General features: G+C 38.8%; 1 protein-coding gene across 1 annotated transcript; it reads left to right on the forward strand.

Moving 5' to 3' along the window:
- Positions 1 to 11110: 11110 nt before the first annotated feature.
- On the forward strand, positions 11111 to 12460 carry LOC131597352 (uncharacterized). Its single transcript, XM_058870057.1, has one exon. The coding sequence runs from the start codon at positions 11111 to 11113 to the stop codon at positions 12458 to 12460; it is 1350 nt and encodes a 449-aa protein (XP_058726040.1).
- Positions 12461 to 25761: the final 13301 nt, after the last annotated feature.

The following is a 25761-nucleotide window of genomic DNA, read 5'->3' on the forward strand; positions in this document are numbered from 1 at the left end:
TAAGAATGTGTTATAGTATATTCTGCCACGAGAATATTAGAACATTCTTCCTTCTTGCTTCTGATCTTGAAGCTTCACAGCATTAAGCTTGCTTCAATTTCCATGAGCATGTTTCTATATAGAATTGCTTTTCCCCATGTCTTTGCTTCTCATGTTGAGCTTTTTAGAATGTCTTCAATCCTGCAAAAAAAACTCAAAGACATAGAACTTGCAAATTCTGTTAGAAATGTGGAGACTTACTCCCAGCAACTGATATAATTAATCAAATCAATTATCACATTTTCTCCCCCTTTTTGTCATAACATCAAAAAACATAAAAGATTCAGATGAAAAACAAACAATATGAGAGAAGAGAAGATTTCATTGATCATTAGAAGATATCAGAAGATACAAAAGCATATGCAGGAAACTGATGCAAGAAGAAGAGACAATTAAGACTCAAAAGACTACGACTAGCCTAGTTTAGACATGATCTTGGCCAGAAGGTCGTGAATCCCAGAAGTACTTTCACTATGCTTCTTCAAGAAGGTTCTGAACTCTTCATGAGTGTCTTCATGCCTATCTAAGCGAGAAGCTAGAGCAGCTTGATTCTGTTGAAGAACCTCCAAAGTCTTCTCCTGACGAGAGGGTTCACCAGAAGTAGCTTCACTACCAGTATTTAGTGGGATAGCATGTCCAACAGAAGCATCTAAAGTGAGAACATCATCTTGATTTTCCTCAACAGGAACATTCTCAGCAGGATGATTCTCTTCAGCTTGTTTCTTAGCATCAGCTTCTTCCATAGAAGCATCTTCATCATATTATGGGGTAGGAAGATCAGAATCTTCATTCTCCAGAGCTTGAAGAATCACAGCCAGATTCTTTGGAGTTTTGGGAGCAGCAACTTCTGAACGGTAAACAACCTTAGGCATAACCATGTTAGGAGCCTTCTCAGAAGGATTCACCCTAATGCAGTGGAATAACCATTGGGAATCTTCAGTCAGAACAGGAAATTTAGGCTTCCAAACAACAATCTCCCAAGAATGTGCTTCTTGTTCAGCTTCAGGAACTTCTGCAAGTTCATCAACAAAAGCTTTCTCTTCAAAGCAATACCTGCCTCCAAGAGGACTATCCCAGAACTCTTCATAGGATCTCAGGATTCCAAGATGACCAGGAGCTTCTGCTAAGCATTCCTTCTGAAGTTTCAGAAACTCAAAGTCCATTTTCCTTCTGAAGATCCTCCAGAGATTTCTTAATTCAACATCATCCATCCTGGCATGATGTGCTTCCTTCAGCGTCTCTAAACCTGTCTGCATTCTCAGATTTAAGAGTTCAAAACATACACCAACAGAAAATTCCCGGCCGGATTTGAGTCTGGTGACAGCAAAATCTGGTTTTAGAAAGAAGTAGGGTTGAGGTTCTCTATCGAGACAGAGAGAGGATTCTGCTTCATACTCAGAGTCTAACACGACCAGCTCAGATTCAGGACGGGGCTTTGGTGTGTAGTTGCAGTCACGAAGCAATTGTTCATGTGACTCAGAATTTGGGATGTCAGATAAGGAAGGATTATTTTGTGTGGGGGAAGAAATGGGTTCATAGTTAGCATGAGGAGAAGGTTGAGAAGTGGAGATATTTGAGTGAGGAGGAAAGAGGGTTTGAAGAGGTTGAATATCAAGAACTAGAGTTTTAAGGGGATGGTCAGAAGCAACGTTGGTTGTGGGTGGAGAGGGAGGAATGAGAACGTTTGTGATATGTGAAGAAGGAGGGGTAAGAACATTGGTAAGGGGAGAAGAAGGAGGTGTGAGAGCATTGGTGTGATGAGGTGATTCTGTTGGGGCTGTTTCTGGTTGAATTTCTGGTTGAGGGGTAACCGGAACTTCTGTTGGTATAGATTCTGAAATTAAAATAGAGACAGAGACAGGTTCAGAGATATGTATACTTTTGGATATCTTCTGAGACCTTTCAGAAACATCTTCAGACCTTTTTCTTTTCTTCTTCTCATAGAAAAATTTTAACTTGCCCGGAGCAATTTCTCTCTTTCTGGCAGTTTCCATGAGTTGCTCTTCCTTATTCAGCTCTTCTTGAAACACATCTTCTACTTGCTAATTCACAGCTTCTAGAAATTCTTCTTCTTCAACAACAGCTTCTTTCTTCTTTTTATTTTTCTTCCTCTTCTTCTTTTCAACTTCCTTCTCATTCTCTGCTTTCTTTGATTTTCTCTTCTTCTTCTTCTTCTTTTTCTCAGCAGCTTCTTCTTCTTCTTTATTTTCAACTAACACTTCTTGATTTTCTTCAGCAACAACTTCTTGAACTTCTTCAACTTCAGCTTCTTCCAAGACAACATTCTCATTTTCAACATCTGCAGCAGCTTCTTCTTGAATTTCCTTCTCCTTGTTAACAGAAGGACGATCAAACTTGCGCTTTGTCCTTCTTTCTTTGTTGATAACAACTTCTGGAGCAGCTTCTGAAACATCTTCTGAAACTGCAGGCCTAGAAGTGGAAGCTTTCTTACGACCAACTTTAGCAGGAGCATCTTGGGCATCACCTTCCCTTAGAGTGTCAAGATATAGAACCTTAACTTCTGGCAGCTCACTTCTGAAAAACGTTTCAAACTCAGCAAGAACAGGGCTTCTTCTGCTTCTTGCTCCCGGGAGAGGTTGGGGAATAACTCTAACAGCTTTAATAAGATTCATCTTTCTCAAGGTGTTGGCATTCAAGCAACTTCCTATAGCAGTAACAGGATCCTTGATGATTCCTTGAGCTTCCAAGTCTTCAATAGTCTTGGTGTGAACCAAAAGATTGGTAATGATTCTTCCAAAGGGAATAATATTTCCTTTCTTTGTTCAGAACGCATTCCTGGAATCCCTTACAACATTCCTCATATGATTGAAAATTATGTAGATAATATCAACCTTCTTCTGAGTGCCAATGCAGTACAAAATGTATTGCTGCTCTTTGTTGACGAAATATGGAGAATGGGTTGATTTTTTGTGATAGAAACACCCTAGAAGAATCTTGGTCCAGACTTTGTAAAGATCCTTCATGTCTTTGACATGCTTTATTTTCTTCGTATCTGTGTAGAGTTCAGTCAGAACAACTTCCCAGTCCATTCTTTGATCAGATTCAAAGACACCTTCAGGGTTTCTCAAATCGAACATCATTCTCAGAATGTTCTAAGTGATGACAACCATTCTCCCATGGACAAAAGATATAATAGCTTTAGGGGCTACTACAGCATGAACCCAAAATTCCTTTACCAGTTCTGGGTAAACCGGTCCACAGAACTCAGAAAACAATGATGTCCAACCTTGAAAGAGCATGTTATCCTTGAGATGAAACTCATGTTCTTTAAGATTGTCGAAATCAACCACTAATTCACAAATCACTACTAACTCATTCCTAGGAATCGAGCAAGTGATTACAGGAACAATCTGTTGTTCTTCTCCTTGTTGACGTTGCTGAGAAGAGGAACCAACGACTTGCGATAAAGAAGCAGCCATTTGAGCACAACTGAGATTACTGGATTTCTTCTTTGGTTTGTGTTTAGGGTTAGAGAAAAGAGCAAACAAGTTGCAAAAATGCATGCAAGAAGAGAGAGAATGAGAGCGAAAAAGATAAACGTTATGATTTGAAATGAATATATAGAGGCGGATTTGAAAAAGAAATGCAATGAAATTATGAGAATGAACAGTTACAGAATCAAAAGGAATCAAGTGCGTTAAATGATGAATGACGTTATGTGAGAGAACGTGATATTTGAAATGATAAGCACAGTTACCTAGGGCGGCGTCCCATCAGTTACACGCACGCTTTTACCTATCATGTGAACACGTGTTCACCATCAGAAAGCGCTTGGTGACAGCTGTTTTAAATTAAATTTGCTTCTGATGAAAGATGGAACTTCTCATCTTCTGATTCTGATCAAATGTTCTGACTGCCATTCTTTAAAAAGGATCTAGTTCTGATAGGATCATCCTTCTTTCCAAGAATGATATCTTCTGAGTGAGCAAAAGTGAGTCTAGAAGATCTTCTGACAGTTGGCTCTTCAGAAATTCTGAGATTCTCTAAAGAAACAGCAACTTGATCTTCTGATCCTTTGCCTCTCGATTCTTCAGCTTCTAATACTTTGCTTCTTGGTTCTTCAGCTTCTGAAATTGAGATATCTATATCTGCAAAATTCTCAAACTACTTTGGCTTTTCAAGACCAAGCTTATCATCAAATCTGATATTGATTGATTCTTCAACAATCAGTGTTTCAGTAATGTATACTCTGTAGCCTTTAGAGCGTTCAGAATATCCAAGAAGGAAACACTTATGTGCCTTAGAATCAAACTTACTCAGATGATCTTTAGTATTCAGAATAAAACAAACACATCCAAAAGGATGAAAATATGAAATGTTGGGCTTTCTGTTCTTCCACAATTCATAAGGAATCTTATTAAGAATAGGTCTTATAGAGATTCTATTTTGAATATAACATGCAGTGTTTATTGCTTCTGCCAAAAAATGCTTAGCCATATTGGTTTCGTTGATCATGTTTCTGGCCATTTCTTGTAGAGTTCTATTCTTTCGCTCTACAACTCCATTTTGCTGTGGAGTTCTAGGGCAAGAGAAATCATGGGCAATACCATTTTCTTTGAAGAACTCCTCAAAGAATCTGTTCTCAAATTTGCCACCGTGATCACTTCTGACCTTTATGATTTTGCACTCCTTCTCAGATTGAATCTGAGTGCAGAATTCAAAGAACACTGAATGAGAGTCATCCTTGTGTTTTAAGAACTTTACCCATGTCCAGCGGCTATAATCATCTACGATGACTTACCCATATTTCTTCCCTCTGACAGATGTTGTTTTGACTGGTCCAAACAGATCAATGTGCAGAAGTTCTAGCGGCCTAGAGGAAGAGACAACATTCTTAGATTTGAATGCAGGTTTGGAGAACTTGCCCTTCTGACATGCTTCGCAAAGAGCATCTGATTTGTACTTCAGATTCTGGAGTCCTCTGACCAGATTTAGTTTGTTAATCTGAGAAATCTTTCTCAAACTAGCATGGCCTAATCTTCTGTGCCAGACCCATTTCTCTTCACTAACAGACATAAGGCAAGTCACCTTCTGCTTCTCAAGATCAGAAAGATCAATCTTATAAATGTTGTTCTTTCTCTTGCATGTAAATAGGATTGAGCCATCCTTCTGACTTACAGCCTTGCAAGACTTTTGATTGAAGATTATGTCATAACCATTGTCACTTAATTGACTTATGGACAATAAGTTATGCGCTAATCCTACTACAAGAAGTACATTAGATGTGGAAGGAGAGTTACCAGTACTTATGGTTCCAGAGCCAATAATCTTGCCCTTCTGATCTCCTCCAAACTTGACTTCTCCACTAGACTTAAGCACCAGGTCTTGGAACATAGACCTTTTTCCCGTCATGTGTCGCGAGCACCCAGAGTCCAGGTACCATGACATGTTGTGCTTTGTCTTCTTTGCTGCCAAGGATATTTGCAACAGAAATTATCTTCTCCTTAGGTACCCATGACTTCTTGGGTCCTTTCTTGTTATTTTTCCTCAAGTTCTGATTGAACTTGGGTTTAGCATAATAAACAACAGGAGGTACAGCATGATATTCCTTAGGTTTAGCAGCATGATATTTTCTAGGTTGTGTCACATGCTTCTTAGTGTGTGTAACATGAAAGCTTTTGGCATGTGAAGTAAGCCTAATATCATGTGAGTGGCCATACTTGAACTGATCATACAATGGCTTGTATGTGATTTTCATATCATCTACAGGTTCAAATTTGTGTGGGGTATCACCCTTATAGCCAATGTCATCTCTTTTGTTTCCAGAAACACTATATATCATAGAAGCAAGATGGCTTCTGCCAATACTTCTAGATAAGAACTTTCTAGAGCTCGAGTCATATTCTTTCAGAATATGATTGAGACTAGGAATGGATTTTTCTGAGTCAGAAGGAGATCCAATATCTTTGGATAATTTTAAAACTTTTTCTTTCAGTTCAGAATTTTCCACTTCCAGCTTCTTAGTTTCAGAATCAAATAGCTTTTTCAGCTTTTTGTATTTGATACTAAGATGAGCCTTGAGTTCCAGAAGTTCTGTTAAACTGGAAACTAACTCTTCTCTAGATAGTATAGAAAATACCTCTTCAGAATCTGATTCTGATGTAGATTCTGATCCATCATCAACTGTGGCCATCAGTGCAATGTTTGCCTGCTCGCCTTCAGAATCTGATTCTGATTCTGAATCTGAATCATCCCATGTTGCCATAAGACCTTTCTTCTTATGAAACTTCTTCTTGGGATTCTCCTTCTGAAGTTTTGGACACTCATTTTTGTAGTGACCAGGCTCATTGCATTCATAGCATGTGACCATCTTCTTGTCAGATCTTCTGCTTCCAGAAGATTCTCCTCGTTCAAGCTTCATAGAACTTTTGAAGTTCTTGAACTTCCTATGCTTGCTCTTCCAGAGTTGGTTTACCCTTCTGGAGATCATGGACAGTTCATCTTCTTCTTCAGATTCTGATTCTTCAGAATCTTCTTCTTCAGCCTGAAAAGCGTTAGTGCATTTTTTATAATGAGATTTTAATGCAATAGACTTACCTTTCTTCTGAGGTTCATTAGCATCCAGCTCTATTTCATGACTCCTTAGGGCACTGGTCATTTCTTCAATAGAGACTTCATTCAAATTCTTGGCAATTTTGAAAGCAGTCACCATAGGACCCCATCTTCTTGGCAAGCTTCTGATGATCTTCTTGACATGATCAGCCTTGGTGTATCCCTTGTCAAGAACTCTTAATCCAGCAGTTAGCATTTGAAATCTTGAGAACATTTTCTCAATGTTTTCATCATCCTCCATCTTGAAGGCTTCATATTTCTGGATCAAGGCAAGAGCTTTAGTCTCCTTGACTTGGGCATTTCCTTCATGAGTCATTTTCAGTGACTCATATATATCATAGGCAGTTTCCCTGTTAGATATCTTCTCATATTCAGCATGAGAGATAGCATTCAGCAAAATAGTCCTAGATTTGTGATGATTTTTGAATTGCTTCTTTTGATCATCACTCATCTCTTGTCTTAAGAGCTTTACACCACTAGCTTTCACTGGATGTTTGTAACCATCCACCAGAAGATCCCATAAGTCACCATCTAAACCAAGAAAGTAACTTTCGAGTTTATCTTTCCAATATTCAAATTTTTCACCATCGAATACTGGTGGTCTAGTGTAGCCATTGTTACCATTTCCATTGTATTGCTCAGCAGAGCCAGATGTAGATGTAGGTGTTGGAGTTTCAACCATCATGACTTAGCGTTTTTCTCTTCCTGAATCTTTTCTAAACACGGTTAAGTGCTTGCACCTTAGAACCGGCGCTCTAATGACAATTGAAGGGTAGAAAAACACTTAGAAAGGGGGGGTTTGAATAAGTGTGACTTTAAAAACTCTTAAGATAAAAACAATGAACACAATATTTTTATCCTGGTTCGTTGTTAACGAAACTACTCCAGTCCACCCCCTTAGAGTGATTTACCTCACCTGAGGATTTAATCCATTAATCACACAAGATTACAATGGTTTTCCACATAGATACCCTCTAAGTCTTCTAGAGTATTCTGATAACAACCTGATCACTCTAGGAACACAATGCTTAGATACCCTCTAAGACTTTCTAGAGAATCCGATCACAACTTGATCTCCTCTAGTTCTTTACAAATGAATGTAAACAAATTCTTACAAGAGTTATACAATGCTTCTTAAAAGCTATAATCACAACTGTGATATTTCTCTTAACGTTTAAGCTTAATCTCACTAAGATATTACAACAGTAATGAAGTGAGGTTGAAGATTAGGTTTGAGAGCTTTTGAATTTGACAGCGTTTCTGTATGTTTGCGCAGAGTGTTGTATTCAGCTTCTCATCAGCACTTCTATTTATAGGCGTTTGAGAAGATGACCGTTGGGAGCATTTAATGTGTTGTGTGATCCGTACAGCATTGCATTTAATGTTTCGCTCTTTTGTCAACTACCTCGAGCCTTGCTTTTCCTGCTTTAACTGACTTTGCCTTTAATAGCTTCTAACGTTCCTTTTGTCAGTCAGCGTAGCCTGCCATCTTGTACTTGCTTCTGATCTGATGTTTGTAGAAACAACGTTTGAAAATATATCAGAGTCATAGCAGCTTGGTGCAGAGCATCTTCTTGTCTTCTGACCTTGAAGTGCTTCTAGCGTGATACCATGAGAACTTCAGTGCTTCTGCTTCTAATCTCAAGTTCTTCTGATGCTTCAATAGACCATGTTCTGATTCTGCTTGACCATCTTCTGAAGTCTTGCCAGAGCATGTTCTGATGTTGCATGCTGAACCTTCTGAGTCAGTGCTTCTTGCGCTGATTTTGTGCATACTCTTTATATATTTCCTGAAGTGGAAATTGCATAGGATTAGAGTACCACATTGTCTCAAGCAAAATTCATATACATTGTTATCATCAAAACTAAGAATATTGATCAGAACAAATCTTGTTCTAACACAAACATCCTGAGAAGGTAATGGATGACAGAACCACTGTTCTAATTCCTGAAGAACAATGGAGCAGAATTGAGGAAGAGATGGCTTTGGGCAATTCCAAGGCACTAAATGCCTTGTTCAATGGAATAGACAAGAACATATTCAGACTTGTGCAGCACTGTGATCTGGCTAAAGAAGTTTGGGATATTCTCAAATCAACTCATGAGGGCACATCCAAGGTGAAGATGTCTAAATTTCAATTCCTTACAACCAATTTGAAAATCTCAAGATGAAAGAGGGTGAGACCATTCATGAGTTCTACATGAATATCCTTGAGATTGCAAATACCTCAGGAGCCTTAGGAGAAAAAATGTCTGAAGAAAAGCTGGTAAGAAAGAAATACAGATCACTGCCTAAGAAATTTGCTATAAAGGTGACTGCTATAGAAGAAGCTCAGGACATCAGCAACATGAAGTTGGATGAACTCATTGGTTCTTTACAAACCTTTGAGATAAGTATTTGTGACACTGTTGAAAAGAAGAACAAGAGCATAGCTTTTTTTTCTAACACTGAAGATAATTCAAGAGAAAGAAATGGTGGAAGTGATGAAAATTTGTCAAAAGCCATAGCCATGCTTGGAAAACAATTCAACATGTTCATTAAAAGGGTTGATCAGAAGTCCAGACCCAATGTCAAGAACACTTCCATTGACATCAGCAAGACCTATGATCCTAGCAGAAGATCCAAAGCTGAAGAGAAGCCCAATCAAGGCAAAGGGGTTTAGTGTCATGGATGTGAAGGATATGGACACATTAGAGCTGAATGTACTACCTACCTCAAGGAGCAAAAGAAAGGGCAGTCTGTCACTTGGTCTGATGAAGATTCTGACAATGAGTCTGAAGAGGAAACTGCAAAACATGTCACAGTTCTAACAAGTGTTTATGCATCTGATGATGATTCCAGTGATGATTAGCTAACCTTAGATGAGCTTCCTTCCTCATACAAGAAGCTGTGTATCAAGAATGCTGAAGTCTACAAACAAGTGGAGGAGCAAAAGATAATCATAAAGGAGCTGGAAACTGAGAAGAATGAACACCTTGCAACCATAGTCTCTCTCAGTAGTGAAATGAGCATGTTAAACTCAAAACTTGATCAAATGATTAAATCTTTCAGGATGCTGAATAATGAAACTGACACTCTGGAAGAAATTCTGCAGTTTGGACAGGGAGCAGGAGATTTGTCTGGGGTAGGATTTATGGATAAAGCAGAATTCACTTCTGGGATCAGGAGATCAAAACCTGAAGCTTTCTTGACAAACCAGATGTCAACACCAATGTCACAACATCAAGGAAACAAAAGAAGGAGCCAAACAAAGAAGAAATTCCAAAGATGGAGGTGTCACTATAGTGGAAGATTTGGACACATAAAGCCATTTTCTTTCAGACTAGTTGGATATCCCAACCAAACACATCAAGCCAAACCTAAACATGATACTCCTAACAGGAAGCAACGGTGGGTGGCTAAGAGTGTTGCTCTAGTAGCACACACTTCTATAAGAATGCCTGCCAAGGAAGACTAGTACCTTGAAAGTGATTGCTCAAATCATATGACTGGAAGAAAGAACTTATTAGTAGACATCAAACTTGATGGCACCAGTTATGTGACTCTTAGTGATGGAGAAATAAGAGAAGTCAAAGGTGATGGCAAGTTAGGATGTCCTGGTGTTCCTAATCTGAATAATGTCTTGCTGGTACAAGGACTGGCTACAAATCTTATAAGTATCAGCCAATTGTGTGATGAAGGGTTCAATGTTAGATTCACTAAGGAAGAATGTATTGTCACAAATGGAGAAAATGAAGAAGTCATGAAGGGATTTAGGACTAAGGATAATTGCATCCTATGGGAGCCTAACACCTCAAACTACTCCTCTGCCTCCTCCATGATCAGAGAAGAAATCAAGGATGACTGTCAAGAGGATGATGAATCTGGTGAATCTGATGAAGAATCATATGTTGGAGACCTCACCATCAGTGAACTGGATGCTGGCTTTACTGAGACATGTCTAATGAATAAGAAAAGGGTGTGCAAAAGTACGGGAGTATAGGAATACTAATAGAAGAAAGAGTAAATCTCATGGAAGAGACTGCTAATACGGAAAGAAAGTTAGAAGACACAAGATCTAACGAACAAGCAACCAGGAAGATTAATGCTCTAAAAGAAACTGAGCCAACTATCTCAGGAGCATGTGAGGATGTCACAACAAATGGCTTAACATCAAAATTTGCTAATGAGTCAAGTGTGAGCAATAAGTCAAAAAGCTCCTCTAGTTGCAATGTTAGAGAGAATGCTGTAACATCAGTTGGCAACATTGTGAAACTTCAGAACATCAAACATTTTGTGGCTACTGATCTTCCTATTGCTGATGGTACTACCAAGACCGTATATGAAAATCACTCTGAAAAAGTGAAAGGTATGTTAGGTATTTGCAGCCATACAGAATTATAGCAATTAATCCTATTAGGGGAATACACTTTGGGCTTTTTAAATATCCATTATTTGAAACTTCCCCTATTTAGTTTTTCTGTCAAGTTCCCTCCTACTCCTATTTTTCTACAAAAGATGGAAACCTACTCTATTGGTTTCAACAATACCTTTCTGAGTTTGAACCACTCCGATGCACCTCACAATTGTATCACAATAAGCTCTCTGAAGGATCTCAAGATGTCTCAACAACCGAATGCTTCCTCCTCAAAGAAAGGGTCTCCCATCTCCGACTCTGCAACACCTAATGAGTTAACTAACCCTAATTGGGCTCTCAATGTATCTCCTCTGAGGATGATTAGCGCTGATGATTTAACGACTACAAAGCCAATAACATCACATGCAAGAAGACCTAAGGAGGGTGTTCATACTAAGGGCTCCAATCCCTCATCATTCAACCCTCGTGAGGAAAACAATGAAGAGGTTCAAGAAGATGCTGATAACATCAATGTCACCAAGGATGTCAATGACATCGGAAATTCTGAAGCTGATGATAGTCCAAGGGCAGATGCTGGAACAGGTACAAATGTTGTGGATTTAAATGAGTACTCTGACAATGATTTGGTTGCTACTGTGAACCCTAGTGTAGCCAAAAGGCTCGTGACTAGGAGAAAAGGAAAAGTTGTGATTCAGAATTCTCCTGTGAAGAAAGCTGATGTTAAAAGCCCTTCCAAAGACTCTGTCAAGAAGAAGAGTACCTCTGCAGGACCTATAAAGAGCAGAGCTGTGGCTAAAAGTGTTGGTGTTGACCCCACAAAATCTTGGAGCAAGGTTGTTCCAAAGAAGAGGATGGCAAGAGCTGTTGAAGAATCCGAGTCTGATGTTAAAGTGAATGTCCATGACATTCCATTAAAGAAAAAGCCCACAACTAGCAAGCTTGCTACTTGTGTACCTGAAGTTCCCATTGACAATGTATCCTTCCACTTTGCTGCAAGTGCAAACAGGTGGAAATTAGTGTATCAAAAGAGATTGGCTCTTGAGAGGGAATTGGCTCAAAATGTTCGTGACTGTAAGGACATAATGGACTTGATTGAGGCTGCTGGCCTAATAAAAACTATTGTCCATCTGAGTAAATGCTATGAAATGCTACTAAAAGAGTTCATAGTGAACCTCTCTAAAGAGTGTGGTGACAAAAGATCTAAGGAATTCAAAAAAATGGTTGTAAGAGGCAAATGTGTTAACTTCTCTTCCACTGTGATAAACAACCTCTTGGGAAGGTCTGATGAAACTCAACCTGAGCTTGAAGTCTTTGATAACAAGGTATGCCAAGTTATAACTGCAAATCAAGTCAGAAGTTGGCCTTTGAAAGGAAAATTGTCTGCCGGTAAACTAAGCATAAAGTATGCAATGCTGCATAAGATTGGGGCTGCTAATTGGGTGCCAACAAATCACAAGTCTACTATCTCAACTGTGTTAGAACAAGATTGAGAATCTATGTTCAGGATCTATTTTGATGATAACGAACATATTGTTAGAACAAGATTTGTTCTGATCAATATTCTTAGTTTTGATGATAACAGTGTATATGAATTTTGTATAAGACAATGTGGTACTCTAATCCTTTACATTTTCCATTTCAGGAATTATATAAGGACTACGCACAATTCAACGCTAGAAGCACTAACTCAGAAGGTTCAAGAATGCAACATCAGAACATGCTCTCGCAAGACATTAGAAGATGGTCTAGCAAAATCAGAACATGGCCTATGAAGCATCAGAAGAACATGAGATCAGAAGCAGAAGCATTGAAGTTCTTATGGTATCACGCTAAAGCACTTCAAAGTCAGATGACAAGAAGATGCTCTGCACCAAGTTGGTTGACTCTGATTATTCAAACATTGTATCTACAAACATCAAATCAGAAGCAAGTACAAGATGACAGGCTACGCTGACTGACAAAAGGAACGTTAGAAGCTACAAAAGGCAAAGTCAGTAGAAGCAGTTAAAGCAAGGCTCGAGGTAGTAGACAAAAGAGTGAAACATTAAATGTAGAGCTGTACGGAACACGCAACGCATTAAATGCTCCCAACGGTCATCTTCTCAAACGCCTATAAATAGAAGTTCTGATGAGAAGCTGAATACACAACTCTTGCACAAAAATACAGAAATGCTGTCAAATTCAAAATCTCTCAAACTTCATCTTCAACCTCACTTCACTTGTAATATCTTAGTGAGATTTAAGCTTAGAACTTAAGAGAAATATCACAGTTGTGATTATAGCTTTTTTAAGAAGCATTTGAATACTCTTGTAAACATTTATTTTACATTGATTTGTAAAAGGTTCCTAGAGTGATCAAGTTGTGATCAGTAGACTCTAGAAGACTTAGAAGTTTCTAAGTGGTGTATTCCTAGAGTGATCAATTTGTGATCAGAATACTCTAGAAGACTTAGAGGGTATCTAAGTGGAAAACCATTGTAATCAAGATTGATTAGTGGATTAAATCCTCAGTTGAGGTAAATCACTCTAAGGGGGTGGACTGGAGTAGTTTCGTTAACAACGAACAAGGATAAAAATAACTGTGTTATTTGTTTTTATCTTAAGAGTTTTTAAAGTCACACTTATTCAAACCCCCCCTTTCTAAGTGTTTTCCTATCCTTCAATTGGCATCAGAGCAAAGGTTCTAGGTGAAAGCACTTAACCGTGTTAGAAAAAGACTCAGGAAGAGAAAAACGCTATGGCTGATATTGTTACATCCACTTCTACTTCAAATGATCAACATAACAATGGAAATGGATACTCTAGACCACCAGTATTTGATGGTGAAAACTTTGAATACTGGAAAGATAGATTGGAAAGTTACTTCCTTGGTCTAGATGGTGAATTATGGGATCTTCTTGTGGATGGTTACAGACATCCTCTAAATGCTAGAAGAGTAAAGATGTCAAGACAAGAAATGAGTGATGATCAAAAGAAACAATTCAAAAATCATCACAAGTGTAGGATTATTCTGCTGAATGTTATTTCTCATGCTGAATATGAGAAGATATCAAACAGAGAAGCTGCCCATGACATCTATGAATCATTGAAAATGACTCATGAAGGAAATGCCCAAGTCAAGGAGACTGAAGCTCTTGCATTAATCCAAAAGTATGAAGCCTTCAAGATGGAGGATGATGAAAACATTGAAACAATGTTCTCAAGATTTCAAACTCTAACTGCTGGATTAAGAGTGCTTGACAAGGGATATACAAAGGCTGATCACGTCAAGAAGATCATCAGAAGCTTTCCCAGAAGATGGGGACCAATGGTGACTGCATTCAAGATAGCAAAGAATCTGAATGAAGTCTCTTTGGAAGAGCTGATCAGCGCTTTGAGGAGTCATGAAATAGAGCTGGATGCTAATGAACCCCAAAAGAAAGGTAAGTCTATTGCATTAAAGTCTATTAATAAAAAATGCACTAACGCTTTTCAGGCTAAAGAAGAAGATTCTGAAGAGTCCGAATCAGAAGAAGAAGAAGAAGAAGAAGATGAACTGTCCATGATCTCCAGAAGGGTAAATCAACTCTGGAAGAGCAAACAAAGGAAGTTCAAGAACTTCAGAAGTTCCAAGAAGCCTGAAAGAGGAGAATCTTCTAGAATTAGAAGATCAGACAAAAAGAAGGTCACGTGCTTTGAATGCAAAGAGCCAGGTCACTACAAGAGTGAGTGCCCAAAGCTTCAGAGGGAGAAGCCCAAGAAGAAGTTCCAGAAGAAGAATGGTCTTATGGCAACTTGGGATGATTCAGATTCATCAGAATCAGAATCAGACTCTGAAGATGAGCAGTCAAACATTGCGCTCATGGCCACTATTGATGATGGATCAGAATCTACATCAGAATCAGATTCTGAAGAGGTATTTTCTCAACTATATAGAGAAGAGTTAGTTTCCAGTTTAACAGAACTTCTGGAACTCAAGGCTCAGCTTAGTATTAAATACAAAAAGCTAAAAAAGCTATTTGAATCTGAAACTAAGAAGCTTGAAGTAGAAAATTCTAGACTAAAGGAAAAAGTTTTAAAATTATCCAAAGATGTTGAATCATCTTCTGGTTCATAAAAGTCAACTCCTAGCTTGAACAATATTCTTAAGGAATATGACTTGAGTTTTAGAAAGTTTTTATCTAGAGGTATTGGAAGAAGTCAACTTGCCTCTATTTATTAAGCTGTTAGTGGAAACAAGAGAGTTGGCATAGGCTATAAGGGTGAAACCCCATACAAACTTGAACCTGTAGATGATATGAAAATCACATACAAGCCTTTGTATGATCAGTTCAAGTATGGCCACTCCCATGATATTAAGCTCAAATCACATGCGAATAGCTTTCACATTACACACACTAAGAAGTATGTGACACAAAATAGAAAATATCATGTAACTCAAACTAAGAAATATCATCCTGTACCTCTTGTTATTTATCATGCTAAACCCAAGTTCAATCAGAACTTGAGGAGAACTAACAGGAAAGGACCCAAGAAAATGTGGGTACCTAAGGAAAATATTATCCTTGTTGCAGATATCCTTGGCTGCAAAGAAGACAAAGGAAAGCATGTCATGGTACCTGGACTCTGGATGCTCGCGGCACATGACGGAAAGAAGGTCTATGTTCCAAGACCTGGTGCTTAAATCTACTGGAGAAGTTAAGTTTGGAGGGAACCAGCAGGGCAAGATTAATTGCTCAGGAACTATAAGTATTGGTAACTCTCCTTCCATAACTGATGTTCTGCTAGTAGATGGATTAGCTCATAACTTATTGTCCATAAGTCAATTAAGTGACAATGGTTATGACATAATCTTAAACAAATGTATTGTAAAGCTGTAAGTCAGAAGGATCGCTCAATCCTATTTACAGGCAAGAGAAAGAACAACATTTACAAGATTGATCTTCAAGATCTTAAGAATCAGAAGGTAACTTGTCTTATGTCTGTTAGTGAAGAGCAATGGGTCTGGCACAGAAGATTAGGCCATGCTAGTTTGAGAACGATTTCTCATATTAACAAACTAAATCTGGTCAGAGGACTCCTTAATCTGAAATATAAATCAGATGCTCTTTACGAAGCATGTCAGAAAGGGAAGTTTTCCAAACCTGCATTCAAGTCTAAGAATGTTGTCTCTTCCTCTAGGCCGCTAGAACTTCTGCACATTGATCTATTTGGCCCAGTCAAAACAGCATCTGTCAGAGGGAAGAAATATGGATTAGTCATCGTAGATGATTATAGCCGTTGGACATGGGTAAAGTTCTTGAAACACAAGGATGAGTCTCTGTCATACCCCAAATTTGTCCTACCCCTTTATTTCTAACTGGCTTAGGCTTTGCATTCATGTACATACTCTCCATTAGGTCATCCAACATATCATGCATTCATTCATTAACTAAAACATCTAAAAGCATGGGATCAATGATCATGGAGCAAATTGAAGACTCACATGGGTTTTGGCACGAGGTTATTTATTTCCTCATAAAGGGTATCCTGCACTTAGGATTGTGGTTGGCTTAGTCTTTTGAAAGGCATGTGTTCAGATGGTTTCCAGTTACAAGGGGTTCTTGATCTAGGGTTCATTTCCATAATCTTGTGGTAGTCAAGAGTCTCGCTGAATTGAAATTTATTTCCCAAGCATGGATCCGTTTGTCAGGTTTATGTGACCTTGGGGTGGTACATTCCAACCCTAAGGTCCCATTTGGTCTCATCCTCATTTGAAGTTTGAGCAAACCATTGGTCAAAGTTCGCTTTTTCTATTGCAAGATATTGGGTCAACTGTCAATTTGATGATTAAAGTGCGACTCTTTTTTTTTCGCATTCATGCATTGAGAGAAGTAAATGACACCAAAGTCAAAATTCATTTTGAAGAAAAGGATCATTACATGGTTCAAGCTCAAGTCTCACTACATGTTTCAAATATAATACATTCTCAAGGCCAAATTACATTCGGGGTTCATCCAAGTACATTGAAAAGAGAAAGAAACTGAAACTACATCAAAAAGCACACAAAATGGAAAGTTTGACCTACGTTTGACTTTTTGGTCAACTGTTGACCAAAGTCAAACTGTCATCCTGAAGACCTATAGTTGTTCATTGGCTGTTATCTTCAAATACACTGCTGAATATCCAAACGACTTCACCACCTTGCACCCATTGCACAAAACCAAAATATTCCAGACCTGCAAACAATACACATCATCACCACATTACCAACCTGCAAAATCAAATCACATCAGTATCATGACCATACATGTATAAATAAGAGTCCTGCAAGTTGTCACAACATTCAAAACATCTCTAAGCGCATTAAATACTGCAGTGAAACACCAGAGACAAAAAACCAAACTCACACCATTTCAAAACTAAGACACTGCCACACATATTCATATAAAAGCCCTTTAACTAAGTTAATTAACCATCACACAGTACAAGCCTACAAAACCAAATACATACACACATTAACACACACCATTGTTAAAACCACACGCTAGAATCAATCCTGCCTTTAAATTCTTACCCGCCATTTTCAAAAGCATACAAACCCTCGCTTCCCATTAAACCATGTACCGGTCCTGCATCGTACAAAAACAACCAGCCACTGCATATATTATACAAAAACAACCAGCCACTGCATACATTACTACATTCGTGAACCGTTTCAAACAAACAAACATTAGTCATGCTGTGTTCATACTTACCACTTGCATCATACCAAACAGCTCTGCTATACCAAAACTGCTACTGCACCAAGCCAAAAGTCTCGCCGTGAACAAAAAGGTATCCCCGCAGCATTCAAACCGCATACCTAACCACAAATAAAACCCCACATCAGTCTGCATACAAGCATGAGAAATAGAACCATTCCAAATAAACCAAAACAATACAAAAATCCCTCGACTAATCCCTGCATATCAGAAAACCAACATACACCAATTTAAATCCTTACAGAGCCATGAAAACCATATACATAAAGAAACTAAAAACCATACCCTTTCTAACGTACTACATCAGTCCTACCATTTGTATTCAAACAGAAAAAACAATTTAACCAATCATTTGCCAACTTCTAACTACCTATCATAACTGTCAGTAAGAGAAAAACAGAATCATAACTAACTTCAGCTCATCCAAACAGTTATAACTAATTCTCAACCTCTAAACCAACTTCGATATCCACCCTTCAATCCATAATTGAATTTCAATCCTAGGGCTCTAATTCTCTCCTCTCAAACTACTTCAACAAACCACTAACTCTCCTAACAAACTCAAACCAGTCTCTAACTAACCTTCTAACATAAAACAGAATTGAACCAATTGGGAACTAACCTGAGGCATCTATATAACAGAACAGTCTTCACCACTTTCAGGGATTCACCATTGCTCACATACACTCCACCACTTTTCAGATTTGAACCATTCTTCTCCATTTCACATTCATCTCCCTTCAATCTCTCCCATTCTTCACATCCTCTTCACCATCATCAATCTTCACACCACTCTCCACCCATCTCTATCCTCAGAAAATCCCTAATCCTTATTCTTCAATCATCTTCCTCTCTGCATCATCTTCAACCTTCTGGATTCATCACCTTCAATCATCTCATTCTTCAAACACAATCTTCAATCATTACCTGTTATCTCCAACAAACCAATCATGATCTCTAATTCTTCAAGAAGCCTTCACGTTGTTTCTGCATCACGAAGAACAACAATACTACACTTCATCGATCGTCATCATGTTTACAAACAACACTTCTCCGCCACGATTCGTCTGCATCGTATCAAAGTGAAGTCGAGCTCAGAAAGAAGAAGAGAAGAAACAGAGTTGAACGCAAGGCGTCAAAGAACTCATCGGACTTACAGTTGAACTAATCATCTTCCCCACGACATCGAAGAAGCATCAAATTCGAATGGAACTCAAATAGAGAACGAAATCGGAATCGGAGATGATGGTTGGAACAAAGAGAGCGGAGACTGAGAAGGTATGAGCGGCACTGTGTTCTTGGCGAGACGATATTGTTTCGTTTCATCGACTCACGGTGGAGATTCAATCGGAGAGAGTCGGTGAAGGAGGTTGCTCCGACGCCGCGCATTCGTGAAAGAAGAAGAAGTCCAATAGTCTCAACAAGTAACCCTAATTTCCCCAATTCAATTTCTTTTTAATTTTCTTTAATTTATTTTTTCGTTTTTTATTATTATTGGTAATTGCGTGAATACTGGACAATTAACTTGGGCCTGATTTGCTATTCTCCACCCCTAGTGGCCCATACCATGTTTTTGCTAAGAAAATCTATAAAAAAAAACTACTGTTGGGCCTCTGATTTGGCCCTACACCATTATTTGGATATACACACAATTGGTGGTCATATACCCCATGTTCACATAAAGTCTTCATTAGAATTAGGTCCTTTTTCTTCTAGCTTTTTTCCCATTATTTTTTAAGTTCTAAACAATAAAAACCATGCTTTTCTAAATAGATTTTAGTGGATTTTTAGAGTTAATCGCTAGATACTTTTAGGTCCGTTAAGACTCTTTTAATTATAAAATCAACAAAATTTGTTAGACTTTCTAGACCACTTTTGAGAATTAATTTTAGTTGGATATCTTTCACATAAAAAACTCATAAAAAATAGTAGTATTTTTTAGGTTAATTTTGTACTAATTTTGAGTTGCTTCTTTTATGTTGTGTACCATTTCCATGGTATTTTTTGTATATTTGTTGTGCGCTTTTGTTGCTAGCTTTTGGCCATATTTTTGGCCTATTTTATCAATACCATTTTAATGCTCCTTTAGAATTTAGTCACCACATTAACTTTAGACTTAGATTAGAATAACAATTAGGCTTAGAAATTAGGCTAGTCTCCCCCCTTTCATTTCTTTTCTTTTACAACATTAAGACACTTAATAAATATCAAAATAAAACCCCTTTAAAAAATACAAAGAAAATACTTAAAAAACATTAATAAAAAAGTGAAAATCATTAAATAGGGAATGGAAGCTTGAATCTCCCTTGCTTAAGGGAATCATTCGAGTGCTTGGATCTCCCTTGCTTAAGGGAACCATTCGAGCGTAAGTTCCCAATTTCTAAAAAAACACCAACCAAAGAGTAACTCGAGTTTCCCTTGCTTAAGGGATTTCCTCGAAACGCTCAAAGTCTCTCTCTCATCTCATTTTCTTAAGGGCAATGTTATTTCCGCTCGTACGCATCATAGGTCGTCCCTCATGCAAGAGCGCGAACGTTAACTCCGCCCAATTAAAAAACACAAAAACAAACAAAAACATGTGAGCTGAGCTACGGTAACTCTGATTCCTGAAAAGGATACGTAGGCAGCGGGGTAGGGCCCGTGCGAGTACAATTCTTTCTTTTCCCTACATTTTGCATTCATTCGCATGTAGACATAGACATAGTATACACCCTTTAGATAGAAACAAACATAGGTGGATACCATCGAGTACGATGGGTGCGAGGGGTGCTAATACCTTCCCCTCGCGTAACCGACTCCCGTACCTAGATTCTCTGATCGCAAGACCCTGTTCCTTCCTTTGTTAGGTTTTCTGATATTCCTTTCCCTTATGGCATAAATATATTGGTGGCGACTCTGTTCTTTTTTCGCGAGCGTGCGACAGTTGGCGACTCTGCTGGGGATGTGATAGACCTATGCTGGTCCATTCTTAGCGAGCCGATCCCAGCCTTTGTGTGTTTCTTTTATTGGGTGTTTCTTTGTCTTTTTATTTTAATTTTTCGTTTACATCTTATATATTCCTGCATATCATGTATATTTCCTGCTTGCATATCATATTTACTTTCCCGCATTCTGGACTATATTATGGGTCCCCGTGGGGACCACATATTTTCTCTGTTCGTAGGTTGGGTGGGATGTTCTATGAGGTAAAAGGCCCAATACCCAGGCCAGAATTGACACATAGGATACCTAGGATAGAGTGGATAGTCATGACGCCAACAGAATGTCAGGTTCTGTTGATTGCGATCATGAGACCCACGACCAGTTGAGGTTCAAATGGGATACCATCGTTGTCATGTATTTGCAACAATGATGTTGTTTCAGGAGAACTGTTAACGCTGGATACCTTTTGACCTACCCTGACCTAGATTCACCTGTGAGTGGGGAGGGATATACATGACAGGTACCGTTTGTGACTATTCAGTTCTGTTGGTGACTATTGTTCCTATGGTTATGAGATTCCTATGTCGGACCTTCGATCTCATGACATCTGACCTACATCAATTATTCAGAGGATTGTATAGTGGTTACTAAGATTATATGGATCTTGATCCCATGCTGTTGCATCGCATAACATCATTGCATTATCCACTTCATTTGTGGGGGATCCTAAAGTCTATTTCCAAAAAAAAAAAGAGAAAAAGAAAAAAGGAAATAGAAAAGCGGAAAAAAGGAAAAGGAAAAAAAAAAGATATTCTATACAAAATAAAGCTTTGATTTCAACAGAAAAAGAAAAACAAAGGTTTGCGAAAAGACTTTAGGATTCCTCGGAAATGAAACATTGCATTCATATCATATTGCATGTCATGGTTCCCTATTAGAAGCTTATTGGGGTCCCTTTCAATCCAGATTCCTGCTTCATCATCAAAGCTGACTTTCCTACATCTGTATCATACAAGGATTAATCAGAGGAGAATCATGGACCATCTTGAACAAAATCAGGTCGCACTTCGTAAGGACTTGGACACTATGGGGGAGAGGATGACCCAACTCCTAGAGACCCTCCACGTTGTTATTCAGGGGCAAGAAGAGCTCAGACAGAGTGTTGCTAAGTTGACCAATGATATTTCGACCACTGTTGCTAATGGGGGGTCAAAACATGTGCCCGTGGAAGTTCCTAATAAGGAGGATTCACATCATGAGAACGATTCTGAGCTGGAAGCTTTCAAGTTCCTGATCGAGGAAAATGAGAGAAAATTCCATCTCCTGGAAGAAAGAATGAATGCTTTAGAAGGTCGAAGATCCTCAGGTTTAAATGCTATTGATTTGTGCCTAGTGCCTGACATCAAGATTCCTACTAAATTCAAAGTCCCCAGTTTTGAGAAATACAAAGGTACCACTTGTCCGATGAGTCACATCAAGGCATTCTGCAACAAAATGGCTTCGTATGCAGAAAATGATAAGCTTCTAATGCACTTCTTTCAGGATAGCCTAAGTGGGGCATCCCTTGAGTGGTATACACGACTTGAACGAACCCATGTCCACATATGGGATGAACTAGCAGAGGCTTTTCTCAAGCATTACAAGTACAACAGTGACATGGCTCCTACTAGACTACGACTCCAAAGTTTAACTCAGAAGGTTGATGAGTCTTTTAAAGAGTATTCACAAAGATGGAGAGAATTAGCTTCCAGAGTCCAACCTCCTCTTTTCGAACGAGAGCTTGTAGACATGTTCATGAATACTTTTAAAGATCCCTATCTGAACATGATGGTCGGATGTGCTTCCTTCGAATTTTCAAATTTGGTTGTCGTAGGAGAACGAATTGAAAACGCCTTAAGGAAGGGTAAAATCCAGGATATTGCTAATGTTTCGGAATTCACAGAAGAAGAGAAAAGTGAAACAAACGCAATTTCTGAGATTAAAGAAGAGGAAGTCCTTGTTTATCCTCAAGTTCAGGTTCCTAACTATCAGATGGTCCTAGTTTCCCCTAGCCAGCATATTCCACAAGCCTTTGCCACTACTATCAATCAACAACCCCGGATGGTCCAACAACAACCGATTCAGTATTTACCACAAAAGCAATGTGCTCCATATCAACAAGGTCATCCGAATCAACCCCAACCTAGAAGTAATTTGGGACGAAGAAATGCTCCTTTGGACCAAATTCCTATGACATATAGTAAACTACTGCCATATCTTGTTCAAAGCTTATTGGTGGTTCCCAAATCTCTAAAGCCTCCACCACAACCGTTTCCACCTGGGTATGACCCTAATGTGCAATGTGGGTATCACGCTGGATCAGCAGGGCACTCAACTGAGGACTGCAATGCTTTCAAAGCCAAAGTACAACAGTTGATTGATGAGAGGCATATAACCCTCCAAGGAGGAAACATGTGGGTGAATGGAATTCCCTTGCCCGAGTGAAAGCTTAGATTTCAGAAAGTCTCCAAAATCAACAAATTCCCTGTTTAAACTCGTTGGTATGATAATAATAAAAGCACCTTAAATTCTTGTGCAACTTCGTCGGAATCTTTTTCCACGTGGCAATCAAGAGTGTAGTGTAAAAGCATCCCTCATTCTCAAGGTTCTTGTGCTCAGTTATATCCCTGAGGGTTGGTGTTTCAGTTGGTGTTTTGGTCTTTCCTCACAATATATAACTTTTCTAAGTTTGATGGCCATGTAAGGTTCCTCCGTGTTTGATGGTGAATACTTCTCTAATATCTATGTTTGGGGCTCCCGATTGAGGGATAAGCAAGACGTACTCTTCTCTTGAGCATTGCATCACTCGCATTGCTCGAATCCCTAAAGTAAGGCAAAAGTTTACAACTCTTGGGTGACTTCGTTGGAGTTTTCTTTTGAAGTAATCTGAAGTGTTTGGAAGGAACTGCAGAAAGTATTCAAGCTCAACAAGTCCAGATGGAGTCAAGCCTCCTCAACTATGGCAATCATCAATTCATTTCTGCATTTTCATTTGTAATTTTCCTTGTTTTGTTAAATGTTTCTTCCATGTAAAACTTGTTTGTTTTTAATGATAATAAAAAAATGCAATGCATATGCTAGTTTCGAATCAATCCATTCGTGTTCACTCATATCTTTCTGTCTATCGATATCAAACTCTTGACTAAAGCAAAAAAACATCAAAAGGAGAATGATGAAAAAAAATGCAAAATCTCTAATTGTGTGCTTTTGAATAAAACCCCGCTGAGGATGTACATGCATTGTTTCAAATCCCCAAACACCGGAGATATAAGGGAGATAGACCCTCGTTAACCCCTTTGAGCCTTGCAGTAGGAGTTTCTTTTCTTTAAAAAAACCCTCACATTTAACCCAGGGGAGGGTAGCATTCAATTAATCTGATCGAGCATTCAAAATTCATCAGGAGTATGCATCTAAGGATACGACAATGGTTATCCTTCTAAAGGTTGAGAACAATCAATACCACAATGGTAATCCCTCATCAATCAAAGAATGAGGCAGTCACAATCACCTCTAACAAATCAGAGATTCAGGATCACACGACTTGTCAAAAAAGATTGAATATAAAAAAAGAGCCCGCTAAGTCAACAACTTGAAAGCAAGTGACTTAGGCAAAAATTAGGGCATCCCGCTGGACTCCAAAATAAAATTCAAAAGAATTTGTCCAGGAAAAAGTTAGGGAAACAAAAAGGCAGAAGCGAAAAACGAGGATTACAAAACAAAGATCCTCATCAAAAGAACAAAGTCGTGTGATCAGACACCAAAATCGAAAGGTAAAGTGACCGCCATGTCCAGAAGGCCTCATTGGTTCGTCAATCATCTCAAACTCCTCTTGAAGGATGAACGCTCGTATCAGGTTAAGTTGAACTTAGGACTGGAGAACATCACGAAGAATGGGTGGGTTAGGTAAGACTTTGAGCCTTAAATCCTTTCTTTCTAAAACCATGAACCAGGCCACCTTACAACCCTTAAAAGACCTAATTGAAGCAGGGTTTATTTCGAAAGCATACTACATTCAATTCGCGTAAAATTGACTCCTAGATGTTTGCTTACCATTTGCGTTGATATCGATATGACAAATAATTCAAACACTGAATGTCACAACATTGTTTCAATAACTTTGATCTCGAAGCTAGCATAAGCATTGCATTAGGACTATCATCTTCAAAACAATTATCTTTTACTTGTGAATAAAGACTTGACATCAAGGAAGATCAAACAATGAACAACTGCAGAAAAAGTTGATCGATTCCATGAGGCATTCACTTCAGAGGCTGATCACTCCGAAGGGCAAGTTATGTGAAGACTCTGTCAATTAAGGCATCCATTCAAGCTTTGATCAATTTGGGGCAATCAAGTCGAGGATTCTCTCTTGAGTTCAATCTGGGGCAATTACGTCGAGACTCGACAAATCTCTCCAAGGATCCCTTGGGGCAAATTCCTTCGTAGTTCACGAAGCTTGGGGCACAATCTTCTGAGTTTTATTGTCTCTCCACGATCATAGGAGTTTATTTCTCCTAGAACTTTGGTCTCTCCCCAAGCACATGAGTTTATTTCTCATGAGAGTTGTTCCACTTCCCCAACCTGGTCTCCTTATCTGGATTTCTCATCCCCAACATGGTGAATCAATGGAATCTCCTCAAGCTCACCATCCCCAAGTAATTCAAGATGTAGGGAAAGTCAGATGAAGTCATTTCCCCCCAACAAAGCTACATTTCAACCCTCGCCGCAGATTGCCAATGATCTTTGGTACTGCAGGGTTCCAACACCGATTCGTATTGGCATCTCAAGACAACAAGCAACGGACCCCGATGAGCCTGCTTCTCTATCACTAATGCATTTATTTGGCACTTTGCTTACAGAATACATTGCATAAAACATTACATCCTCAAAAGCGTAGCATTTCCATCAAGGTGGAGCATTACGCCATTGAAAAATTCAAACATGCATCAATGCATAAGCCAGTTTGCATGTGCCCAGAAGGCACGAAGTAATATATATCCCTAGAAGAAGTCTCGTTTTCTCCCTCCAGTGTGGATCGGACGCAATGCCTTTCTTCGACATAATCGTTGTCTCCGAGGTTATTTCCCGTATGATGCGTGCAAATTAGA

This window comes from Vicia villosa, linkage group LG4 (assembly GCF_029867415.1).
Source record: "Vicia villosa cultivar HV-30 ecotype Madison, WI linkage group LG4, Vvil1.0, whole genome shotgun sequence".
In the NCBI taxonomy this organism is placed as follows: Eukaryota; Viridiplantae; Streptophyta; class Magnoliopsida; order Fabales; family Fabaceae; genus Vicia; species Vicia villosa.